Source organism: Salmo trutta, chromosome 20 (genome assembly GCF_901001165.1).
Source record: "Salmo trutta chromosome 20, fSalTru1.1, whole genome shotgun sequence".
Taxonomy (NCBI): domain Eukaryota; kingdom Metazoa; phylum Chordata; class Actinopteri; order Salmoniformes; family Salmonidae; genus Salmo; species Salmo trutta.
The window spans coordinates 2,156,739-2,169,522 of record NC_042976.1 but is presented as its reverse complement, the minus strand read 5'-3'; the positions used below and the strand labels follow the sequence as shown (position 1 = coordinate 2,169,522).

The 12,784-nt window shown below is 50.2% G+C and overlaps 1 protein-coding gene across 1 annotated transcript in view; it reads right to left on the bottom strand.

Moving 5' to 3' along the window:
• Nucleotides 1–3,526: 3,526 nt before the first annotated feature.
• Nucleotides 3,527–12,784, bottom strand: part of fam117bb (family with sequence similarity 117 member Bb) — a 58,734-nt gene continuing 49,476 nt past the window's right edge. The window contains exons 5-7 of the mRNA XM_029702005.1: nucleotides 8,576–8,993; nucleotides 4,244–4,367; nucleotides 3,527–3,941 (exon numbers count right to left, since the gene is read on the bottom strand). Coding sequence (XP_029557865.1) covers nucleotides 3,566–3,941; nucleotides 4,244–4,367; nucleotides 8,576–8,993 — 918 coding nt within the window. The 3' untranslated portion in view covers nucleotides 3,527–3,565. The remainder of the gene's footprint in view (nucleotides 3,942–4,243; nucleotides 4,368–8,575; nucleotides 8,994–12,784) is intronic.

Here is a 12,784-nt window from a genome sequence, read left to right as displayed (position 1 = left end):
ACGGACGGACGGACGGACGGACGGACAGACAGACAAGAGATGAGGCTAAGGACGTTTTAGACTCTTGACCCTCGATGGGCCAGGTTGGGAAAACAGGCACATTCACTTTCCTCTTTACTTCTCTTGGAAGTTTCTAGAACTCTTGGAACTCTTGAAAGGTTCTAGAACTCTTGAAAGGTTCTAGAACTCTTGGAACTCCTGAAAGGTTCTAGAACTCTTGGAAAGTTATGGAACCACCTCCACCACATAACACGCCCCTCTGAGTCCCTGAGGAGATCTAGGACCTTTATCAACCCGAGAGCATTGTGATCGTCACCTGATCTCTTGGTCTCGCTGAGAACTAAACTAAAAAAATAAATAAAACAGTCATATCATTGTTTGTTTATTACATGCATTACATAAAAAATACATTTCTGATACAAAGCTCCACTGCAAAAATATGACAAAATACAGACTACTTATTTTCTTTCCAGGAAAGATGCAGATGGCTACTACCACTGTCACAGGTAAACATTAATGGGGTATTGAACAATCTTTAGGTTTAGATTCATCTCTGAGATTAATGAGAGTCTCCGTTGTTTTGACCAGTTCACTTCAAACCACTGGCTGTGGGGGCGTCCATTTTGTCTGCTCCCTACGAGGAGTGAGAAGGGAGAGGAGTGGCAGGGCCATGCGTCCGCTGTCCTGTCAACACTCAGAGGTTACAGGGTCAGAGGTTACAGGGTCAGAGGTTACAGGGTCAGAGGTTACAGGGTCAGAGGTTACAGGGTGAAAGTAGTAAACATATCTAACTCTATCCTGAATAAACCGCAACAGAAGGGTCTTTGTTACCCTACTCGTTCTTGATCAACTACAAAGCTGCAGAGGCAAAAAGTCATTTTTGTCTTCCAGGAGGATCATTTCAGAAGACATGTTTTTCTGCCATATGATTAGAAAAGGACCAGCTGGGAGTTTGTGGACCAGGATTCTGGTGGTTCTGACCTGAATGGGTCTGGTGTTAATGGTTGTTGTGGTGGTCTGCTGGTAGGAGACTCTAGCTGGTGATTGTGGGGCTGGTTTGGGGCTGTAGTTATGCTGGTCTGTTGGTAGGGGACTCTAGCTGGTCTGTTGGTAGGGGACTCTAGCTGGTCTGTTGGTAGGGGACTCTAGCTGGTCTGTTGGTAGGGGACTCTAGCTGGTCTGTTGGTAGGGGACTCTAACTGGTCCGTTGGTAGGGGACTCTAGCTGGTCCGTTGGTAGGGGACTCTAGCTGGTCCGTTGGTAGGGGACTCTAGCTGGTCTGTTGGTAGGGGACTCTAGCTGGTCCGTTGGTAGGGGACTCTAGCTGGTCTGTTGGTAGGGGACTCTAGCTGGTCTGTTGGTAGGGGACTCTAGCTGGTCTGTTGGTAGGGGACTCTAGCTGGTCTGTTGGTAGAGGACTCTAGCTGGTCTGTTGGTAGGGGACTCTAGCTGGTCTGTTGGTAGGGGACTCTAGCTGGTCTGTTGGTAGGGGACTCTAGCTGGTCTGTTGGTAGGGGACTCTAGCTGGTCTGTTGGTAGGGGACTCTAGCTGGTCTGTTGGTAGGGGACTCTAGCTGGTCTGTTGGTAGGGGACTCTAGCTGGTCTGTTGGTAGGGGACTCTAGCTGGTCTGTTGGTAGGGGACTCTAGCTGGTCTGCTGGTAGGGGACTCTAGCTGGTCTGTTGGTAGGGGACTCTAGCTGGTCTGTTGGTAGGGGACTCTAGCTGGTCTGTTGGTAGGGGACTCTAGCTGGTCTGTTGTTAGGGGACTCTAGCAGGTCTGTTGGTAGGGGACTCTAGCTGGTCTGTTGGTAGGGGACTCTAGCTGGTCTGTTGGTAGGGGACTCTAGCTGGTCTGTTGGTAGGGGACTTAGCTGGTCTGTTGGTAGGGGACTCTAGCTGGTCTGTTGGTAGGGGACTCTAGCTGGTCTGTTGGTAGGGGACTCTAGCTGGTCTGTTGGTAGGGGACTCTAGCTGGTCTGTTGGTAGGGGACTCTAGCTGGTCTGTGGTAGGGGACTCTAGCTGGTCTGTTGGTAGGGGACTCTAGCTGGTCTGTTGGTAGGGGACTCTAGCTGGTCTGTTGGTAGGGGACTCTAGCTGGTCTGTTGGTAGGGGACTCTAGCTGGGTCTGTTGGTAGGGGACTCTAGCTGGTCTGTTGGTAGGGGACTCTAGCTGGTCTGTTGGTAGGGGACTCTAGCTGGTCTCTGTAGGGGACTCTAGCTGGTCTGTTGGTAGGGGACTCTAGCTGGTCTGTTGGTAGGGGACTCTAGCTGGTCTGTGGTAGGGGACTCTAGCTGGTCTGTTGGTAGGGGACTCTAGCTGGTCTGTTGGTAGGGGACTCTAGCTGGTCTGTTGGTAGGGGACTCTAGCTGGTCTGTTGGTAGGGGACTCTAGCTGGTCTGTTGGTAGGGGACTCTAGCTGGTCTGTTGGTAGGGGACTCTAGCTGGTCTGTTGGTAGGGGACTCTAGCTGGTCTGTTGGTAGGGGACTCTAGCTGGTCTGTTGGTAGGGGACTCTAGCTGGTCTGTTGGTAGGGGACTCTAGCTGGTCTGTTGGTAGGGGACTCTAGCTGGTCTGTTGGTAGGGGACTCTAGCTGGTCTGTTGTAGGGACTCTAGCTGGTCTGTTGGTAGGGGACTCTAGCTGGTCTGTTGGTAGGGGACTCTAGCTGGTCTGTTGGTAGGGGACTCTAGCTGGTCTGTTGGTAGGGGACTCTAGCTGGTCTGTTGGTAGGGGACTCTAGCTGGTCTGTTGGTAGGGGACTCTAGCTGGTCTGTTGGTAGGGGACTCTAGCTGGTCTGTTGGTAGGGGACTCTAGCTGGTCTGTTGGTAGGGGACTCTAGCTGGTCTGTTGGTAGGGGACTCTAGCTGGTCTGTTGGTAGGGGACTCTAGCTGGTCTGTTGGTAGGGGACTCTAGCTGGTCTGTTGGTAGGGGACTCTAGCTGGTCTGTTGGTAGGGGACTCTAGCTGGTCTGTTGGTAGGGGGACTCTAGCTGGTTTGCTGGTAGGGGACTCTAGCTGGTCTGCTGGTAGGGGACTCTAGCTGGTCTGTTGGTAGGGGACTCTAGCGGGTCTGTTGTTAGGGATCCTCTAGCAGGCTGTTGGTAGGGGACTCTAGCTGGTCTGTTGGTAGGGGACTCTAGCTGGTCTGTTGGTAGGGGACTCTAGCTGGTCTGTTGGTAGGGGACTCTAGCTGGTCTGTTGGTAGGGGACTCTAGCTGGTCTGTTGGTAGGGGACTCTTAGCTGGTCTGTTGGTAGGGGACTCTAGCTGGTCTGTTGGTAGGGGACTCTAGCTGGTCTGTTGGTAGGGGACTCTAGCTGGTCTGTTGGTAGGGGACTCTAGCTGGTCTGTTGGTAGGGGACTCTAGCTGGTCTGTTGGTAGGGGACTCTAGCTGGTCTGTTGGTAGGGGACTCTAGCTGGTCTGTTGGTAGGGGACTCTAGCTGGTCTGTTGGTAGGGGACTCTAGCTGGTCTGTTGGTAGGGGACTCTAGCTGGTCTGTTGGTAGGGGACTCTAGCTGGTCTGTTGGTAGGGACTCTAGCTGGTCTGTTGGTAGGGGACTCTAGCTGGTCTGTTGGTAGGGGACTCTAGCTGGTCTGTTGGTAGGGGACTGCTCCTGCTGCTCCAGGGTCAGGGGAGAAAGGCTGAGGGAAGCCCCAGTAAGAGGTGTGCTGAGGGGGGACAAGGTAAGGTTGGCCCCAGTCCCGGAGCTCTTCAGGCTGAGCTCTTGGGTGGTCGTGGGGAGGAGGGGCTTGAGGTTTAGTTCCTGCGTGGTCGTGGGGAGGAGGGGCTTGAGGATGCTGACCAGGCAGAAGGCCGAGCCACTGTTGGGGATGAAGTTGACCTTGTTCTTGTCTGGACCTGTGAGGAACTGAGGGACCTGCTGGGGAATCTTGGACCTCAGGAGAGGACAAGGGACCTGCTGGGGAGGCTTGGACCTGGGGGGAGGGGATGGGAAAGAACAGGAGAGGAGAGGAGGGGGGAGGAAAAGAGAAGAGAGGAGGGGAGAAGAGGGGAGGCAAGAAGAGAGGAGAGAAGGACAACCGCGAACACACAGAGAGAACAGAAGTGTCACTAAACATAAAAGCACATTCTGTCTGGGGACATTAGCATCATCTCAAGGTTTAATGCTCTGCAGGCTCAGGCACTACCGAGAGCGATAAAGGCAGAACAAGAAGAGAAGGATGACGTTAAGAAAACAACAACATGATAATTGATATGAGAGTAAAAAAGTACTGACTGTGTTTCCTCAGTGAAGACCTTGACTCTCTCGCAGCCCTCTGGAGGCTCTCGTTTGAACATGTAGCTGTTGTTTGGTCTAGGAGAGGAGGCGTATTTAGGGAGCGGAGAGCCGGGCCCGAGGTCTGGGAAAATAAATTATTATTATTATTATGAGTAATTCTAACACACGTGATCAGTTATCAGCCTGGGCGGCACAGTGTTTTCCACAAGCACATGGAGTAGCCAGTCAAATAAAAAGCTAGCCAGCCATGCTCCCCCGGTTCGGGGGGTTCGGGGGGGGCCCCCCCCCCCCAGGTTAAGAAATTTTTGTTGAACAAGCTCTATTTTGGTGGCCTCTGGAACATTTTAATGCCTTGATTCCATACAAAATACACAGCGAAATTATAGAAAATTGTGTTAAGTGTACCTCCCAGATTGGAAAATTTGTTGTTATTGTATTTACAATTTAAAAGGCTGAAAATGTATGAATTTAGTGTATTTTTTGTTGTTTTGGACATCGTCCAGCCCTATATGACTACGAATATTTTCTAAGTAAGAGAAAATATAACCTTTTTTTTTTTACATTACATTTTCTTAAAGATTAAAGTATTTTACAGCAAGATATGAATTGCCATGAATTATGTATTTTATTAAAACAGAAAAAAAAGGTTACATTTTAAATCAAACAAATTGTATGATTGGCACTTTTGCAAATGACAAAACGGGTCTCTAAAATAAACAGAACAAATGCTGAATGAAGTTCTGTGTCCATACGTGTTAAGATAACAGATGGAGCGACATCAATTAAATTACTGAATGAATTTCAACAAGTGTTTGCAACTCTCTTTTTAAATTACAGGGTAATTTATTTAAAAAAAATATTTCTTCTCAAAGAATCCTGTGAGAGTCTGCTGACTTCCACAGGCTTCAAGCTTCCTTTTAAGAGGCATTTTCTCAGCTATCTGTAATACAGGTATGATTGAAGAATGAAGCAGGTGTTAAACATGTGGTTTTACTACACAGAAAGCAGCAGTTGACAGTTCCATTGTTAACACTTTGATTAGATCAGTAAACCTATCGCAATATCTCTTAAATACCATACGAGTATCATTAGCTTTTTAAAACAATTACATATGTTTTATTTGGTCTTATTTTGGACCAGAGTGAGGCTATATCTCCACTAGCCTACCAATTGTTCCTGCGGTGAGGACCACAGGAGGCTGGTGGCACGTTAATTGGGGGAGGACTGGCTCGTGGTAATGAATGGATCGGAATCGGTGGAATGGTATCAAACACATGGTTTCATGGTTTCCATGTGATGCCATTCCATCCGCTCCGTTCCGGACATTAATATGAGCCAGTCCTCCTGCGCTGAGGAGGATTCACCATCTTCATTTAATATTTACATAATTTACCTGCAGATAAAACGCCAAAAAAAGCCTTACGGTATGCAAATTAGAGAGTCAAATTAACATCTCTTTTACCATTTCGATAAGCTACTGACGAGTCACTTTAACGTCACTGTCCGGCAAGTCCTGCTGGACTTCATATTGAAAATACAAACGAGATCTTTAGTTGACTTGTCTTGATGTGATACCATTGACATAGATAGTAAGGTTCTTAATTGTTGCCCAGAAATTCTTTGATATTGATATAAAAAAAAGGCTGCATTAGACCTTTTAAGGTTTGTTTTCTACAGACTATTTTATAGCCTTTGTTATTTTCTATACTTTATGATGTAAATGAGACAAATCAACACATGTAGTAGTGGGAAGGAAAATATTGGTTAAAAAAAATATCACATTAATTGTATGTAATATTAACATTGTATGATTTCTGAACGGTAAAGATACTGTATATGAGATCGACTTTATTCAGTCAGTTCCACACCTTTTATAAACTAGTCAAGCTTGCTGTTCGTCAATCGAAATAAATAGCCTATGCGCCTCTATTCAAATGCAGCATATGAAACGGGTGAAATAAAATAAATGAATGTGCCATTAAAACAATAGGCTAAGTGGATTTCGACTCATTGTTACCACATTATGGAGTACCACAATATGAGTCATAATAGAGAGTTTTCATCTATACTTTTCGTGGCTGTTTATTTACCACCACAGTCCCCACAGTGACCGTACATACATACCCCAACCAGAAGCTAATTCGGCTAATGTGGCTATCATAAAGAACTACAAATACCATGATGATCTGGATGAGGCTGCTGAATCGCGGCAAAGGTAAGAATCTCTGGATTAACTATCTAATTTGAGCTAAATGTAGTAATTCATAAATTGGCTACATTTCTTAAAAAATACAATTATGTGCACTGTCTTGTGCAAGTTTTAAATTGACACAATACCTGTTAGGGAAGGTGTCAGCTAGAGATGATGTGCACGAGCATGCTGGGATTTGTAGTTTTGCATGATGTCTACTTTGATGCTAATTAGCATTTTCTAATCTGAGAGTATAGCCGAATACATTGATAAAATTCACCTTGTCCGAGAGAGATTTATACGCTGTCTTACAGGTAGATCCAGAGCATTCCAAACATGCTCAATGGGTGACATGTCTGAGTATGCAGTAGTCCATGGAAGAACTGGGACATTTTCAGCTTCCAGGAATTGTGTACAGATCCTTTCAACATGGGGCCGTGTATTATCATGCTGAAACATGAGGTGATGGCGGTGGATGAATGGCACGACAATGGTACTCAGCATCTCGTCACGGCATCTCTGTGCATCCATCGATAAAATGCAATTGTGTTCGTTGTCCGTAGCTTATGCCTGCCTCATACCATAACCCCACCTCCACCATGGGGCCCATAACATAACCCCATCTCCACCATGGGGCCCATACCATAACCCCACCGCCACCATGGGGCCCATACCATAACCCCACCGCCACCATGGGGCCCATACCATAACCCCACCGCCACCATGGGGCCCATACCATAACCCCACCGCCACCATGGGGCCCATACCATAACCCCACCTCCACCATGGGGCCCATACCATAACCCCACCTCCACCATGGGGCCCATACCATAACCCCACCACCACCATGGGCCCCATACCATAACCCCACCTCCACCATGGGGCCCATACCATAACCCCACCTCCACCATGGGGCCCATACCATAACCCCACCTCCACCATGGGGCCCATACCATAACCCCACCTCCACCATGGGGCCCATACCATAACCCCACCTCCACCATGGGGCCCATACCATAACCCCACCTCCACCATGGGGCCCATACCATAACCCCACCTCCACCATGGGGCCCATACCATAACCCCACCTCCACCATGGGGCCCATACCATAACCCCACCTCCACCATGGGGCCCATACCATAACCCCACCTCCACCATGGGGCCCATACCATAACCCCACCTCCACCATGGGGCCCATACCATAACCCCACCTCCACCATGGGGCCCATACCATAACCCCACCTCCACCATGGGGCACTCTGTTCACAACGTTGACATCAGCAAATCGCTCGCCAACACGACGCCATACACGCTGTCTGCCCGGTACAGTTGTAACCGGGATTCATCCGTGAAGAACACACTTCTCCAGCGAGGCCAGTGACCATCGAAGGTGAGCATTTGCCCACTGAAGTCGGGTTGGTGAGGATGACGAGCACGCAGATGAGCTATCCTGAGACGGTTTCTGACAGTTTGTGCAGAAATGATTTGGTTGTGTAAACCCACAGTTTCATCAGCTGTCCGGGTGTCTGGTCTCAGACGATCCCGCAGGTGAAGAAGCCGGATGTGGAGGCCCTGGGCTGGCATGGTTACAAATGGTCTGCGGTTGTGAGGCAGGTTGGACGGACTGCCAAATTCTCTAAAATAACGTTGGAGGCGGCTTATGGTAGAGAAATGAACATTTAATTTATCTGTCAATAGCTCTGGTGGACTTTGCTGCAGTCAGGATGCCAATTGCACTGCTCCCTCAAAACTTCAGACACCTGTGTTGTGTTGTGTGACAAAAATCCCCATTTTAGAGTGGACTTTTATTGCCCCCAGCACAAAGTGCACCTGTGTAATGATCATTATGTTTAATCAGCTTCTTGATATGCCACACCTGTCAGGTGGATGGATTATCTTGGCAAGGGAGAAATGCTCACTAACAGGGATGTAAACAAATTTTGAGAGAAATACGTTTTTTGTGAATTTGAAAAAATGTCTGGGATCCTTCATTTCAGCTCATGAAACCAACACTTTACACAAGTTGTGTAAAAGTTGTGTAAAAGAAAAATGTTTTCAGTATAAATACAATTTTATTTATTGATCAGTAGGTAGGTAGGGGGAGAGGGTCTCTGCTATGTGTCTGTGGTTTCCTCACCTTTTTCTCCGCAGTCCGTTAGCAGCTCATCACCATTAGGCAAGGGGCTCTCTCCCACTCCGTCTCCCCCTCTCTCCCCCGTCGTCTCCGTGTCAGTGGGGACAGTCAGGAAGGAAGGGGAGACGGACTCGGAGCGGCTGCTGACCACGCCACCTCCACTGGCCCCTCTCCCACCCTGGGGTGTCTGGGTGTTGATGCTACTGTAGGACCGTGATACGATTGAAGGGGAGGAGGAGCGTTGGGACAGCGGTGGGGGGGCACGGCGTCCGTCGGGGACATGGTGGGGGTGTAGCTCGTCCCGCTCTCCTGCGTCGCAGATGATGATCCTCTCTATTTCTTGGTTCAGCCCTTCCACACTGTTCCGCATCCGAGACACAGAGGACTTGATGGGAATCAGGACAGTCTTTGGGATTGGGGCCTGGAGAGAGAGAGAGAGAGAGGAGAGAGAGAGAGAAGAGAGAGAGAGAGAGAGAGAGAGAGAGAGAGAGAGAGAGAGAGAAGAGAGAGAGAGAGAGAGAGAGAGAGAGAGAGAGAAAATACCATTCATAGACAGTGTCCCACACAGACAAAATGTTCATCAACAATACCAATAAGAAGGTACTAAACAACAGAGTAATAAAACCCAACTCTGAGGTCTAGTGAACTTGGGATCAACAGCAGGAGGAACGGCCCCGTCCAGCCCAGTCTCTCTGGGGAGGAACGGCCCCGTCCAGCCCAGTCTCTCTGGGGAGGAACGGCCCCGTCCAGCCCAGTCTCTCTGGGGAGGAACGGCCCCCGTCCAGCCCAGTCTCTCTGGGGAGGAACGGCCCCGTCCAGCCCAGTCTCTCTCTGGGGAGGAACGGACCCATCCAGCCCAGTCTCTCTCTGGGGAGGATCGGCCCCGTCCAGCCAAGTCTCTCTGGGGAGGAACGGCCCCGTCCAGCCCAGTCTCTCTCTGGGGAGGAACGGCCCCGTCCAGCCCAGTCTCTCTCTGGGGAGGAACGGCCCCATCCAGCCCAGTCTCTCTGGGGAGGAACGGCCCCGTCCAGCCCAGTCTCTCTGGGGAGGAACGGCCCCGTCCAGCCCAGTCTCTCTGGGGAGGAACGGCCCCGTCCAGCCCAGTCTCTCTCTGGGGAGGAACGGCCCCGTCCAGCCCAGTCTCTCTCTGGGGAGGAACGGCCCCGTCCAGCCCAGTCTCTCTCTGGGGAGGAACGGCCCCGTCCAGCCCAGTCCTCTCTGGGGAGGAACGGCCCCGTCCAGCCCAGTCTCTCTGGGGAGGAACGGCCCCGTCCAGCCCAGTCTCTCTCTGGGGAGGAACGGCCCCGTCCAGCCCAGTCTCTCTGGGGAGGAACGGCCCCGTCCAGCCCAGTCTCTCTGGGGAGGAACGGCCCCGTCCAGCCCAGTCTCTCTGGGGAGGAACGGCCCCGTCCAGCCCAGTCTCTCTGGGGAGGAACGGCCCCGTCCAGCCCAGTCTCTCTCTGGGGAGGAACGGCCCCGTCCAGCCCAGTCTCTCTGGGGAGGAACGGCCCCGTCCAGCCCAGTCTCTCTGGGGAGGAACGGCCCCGTCCAGCCCAGTCTCTCTGGGGAGGAACGGCCCCGTCCAGCCCAGTCTCTCTGGGGAGGAACGGCCCGTCCAGCCCAGTCTCTCTGGGGAGGAACGGCCCGTCCAGCCCAGTCTCTCTGGGGAGGAACGGCCCCGTCCAGCCCAGTCTCTCTCTGGCTGGGGAGGAACGGCCCGTCCAGCCCAGTCTCTCTCTGGGGAGGAACGGCCCCGTCCAGCCCAGTCTCTCTGGGGAGGAACGTCCCCGTCCAGCCCAGTCTCTCTGGGGAGGAACGGCCCCGTCCAGCCCAGTCTCTCTCTGGGGAGGAACGGCCCCGTCCAGCCCAGTCTCTCTGGGGAGGAACGGCCCCGTCCAGCCCAGTCTCTCTGGGGAGGAACGGCCCCATCCAGCCCAGTCTCTCTGGGGAGGAACGGCCCCGTCCAGCCCAGACTCTCTGGGGAGGAACGGCCCCATCCAGCCCAGTCTCTCTGGGGAGGAACGGCCCCGTCCAGCCCAGTCTCTCTGGGGAGGAACGGCCCCATCCAGCCCAGTCTCTCTCTGGGGAGGAACGGCCCCGTCCAGCCCAGTCTCTCTGGGGAGGAACGGCCCCATCCAGCCCAGTCTCTCTGGGGAGGAACGGCCCCGTCCAGCCCAGTCTCTCTGGGGAGGAACGGCCCCGTCCAGCCCAGTCTCTCTGGGGAGGAACGGCCCCGTCCAGCCCAGTCTCTCTGGGGAGGAACGGCCCCGTCCAGCCCAGTCTGTCTCTGGGGAGGAACGGCCCCGTCCAGCCCAGACTCTCTCTGGGGAGGAACGGCCCCGTCCAGCCCAGTAAGAAGGGCTATATAAATAAATTTGATTTGAATATCGATTGATTAACTCTAGCACTGTCTGATAGACAGACCACTTAAGACAGACATTGTCACACCCACACATGCTTTGTTTTTCTCAGATTGCAATCTGAGTGTACACATCAAGTTCAGCTGAGGCTTAAGTCTGATGTTTGGACTGTTTGATTGCGTACATCATCCGCCAAACCCAGATTTGTCCCGCCGGACTGCCAGATGGTGAAGCGTGATTCATCACTCCAGAGAACGTGTTTCCGCTGCTCCAGAGTCGAGACAGCTTTACACCACTCCAGCCGACGCTTGGCATTGTGCACGGTGATCTTTTAGGCTTGGGTGCGGCTGCTCAGCCATGAAAACACATTTCATGAAGCTCCCGATGAACAGTTATTGTGCTGACGTTGCTTCCAGAGGCAGTTTGGAACTCGGTAGTGAGTGTTGCAACTGAGGACAGACGATTTTTTTTATGTGCTTCAGCATTTTGTCGGTCCCGTTCTGTGAGCTTGTGTGGCCCTACCACTTCACGGCTGAGCCGTTGTTGCTCCAAGACGTTTCCACTTCACAATAACAGCACTTACAGTTGACGGGGGCAGCTCTAGCAAAAATCAAACTTTATTTGCCACATGCGCTGAATACAACAAGTGTAGACTTTACCGTGAAATGCTTACTTACAAGCCCTTAACCAACAGTGCAGTTCAAGAAGAGTTTAGAAAATATTTACCAAGTAGACTAAAATAAAAAGTAACACAATAAGAATAACAATAACGAGGCTAAATCCTAATTTTGTTTTTGTGTTGTATGATTTGTTTCAGTGCATGCATTCAACAAGCTTTGAATGAAGGACATCTCCAATGTTCACTCAAAAAGGCAATAGTTCTGAACTGGATTTGATTTTGTTATTGAAATTATTTATAATTATCTTTTAAACTTCCATTGACTAATCTACTGCTCAGTTATCACTTGGCTCATGTAAATAATTATGTAGTTGCCCCTTTTAAACATCCTAAGGTCAACATTCCCATTGTGTTCACATTTCTCTAATGTAAATATTGTATCTATATAAAAATACTAAACTATTTATTTGGGAAATATCCAGTCTATGCTTTTTCCTTCAGTACCATGCTGATGATTTCAAATTGGATTGGATTTAAAAAAAAAAATCTGTTAAGACATTGAATACATTTTGTTAAGTACCGTAATTTCCGGACTATAAGCCACAACTTTTTTCCCACGCTTTGAACCTCGCGGCTTAAACAATGACGCGGCTAATATGGATTTTTCCCGCTTTTCAATTTTTTTTCTCCAAAAAAACACATTCTGTGACGTGCTCAGTTTTTTGGCGGCATGAAGCTTTCATTAGACCAATGAAATTGCCGAACGGGTTAAGGTCAAACAACTTTTTTGTTTACTGTTTAGATTAAATCGAGCGCTCTCAAAATTCCCTTGATTCTGATTACGGTAGTCATTTTGTCACCCTGATTCCTGGGGGCACAACAAAGTATTTGCAGCCACTCGACATCAGTGTAAATCGTGCATTTAAGGTGGCGCTCCGTGTTCAGCGGGAGGCTTGGATGACAAGTGGGGAGAAATCCTTCACTAAAACGGGTCGCATGCGAAGAGCAACTTATGGTCAAGTCTGCCAGTGGGTCCTGACAGCGTGGAGCATTGTCAAAAAATCCACTATCATCAACGGGTTTTCGAAAGGCTGGACTGCTGTGTGTTAAAGAGGGCTCAGCGGGGGATTTGCCTCCGGATGAAAGTGACGAGAGCGACAATGAAAACGATCCAATATCGGATGAAGCAATTCTGAGGCTATTCAACTCCGACACCGAAGGAGATGGTTTCAG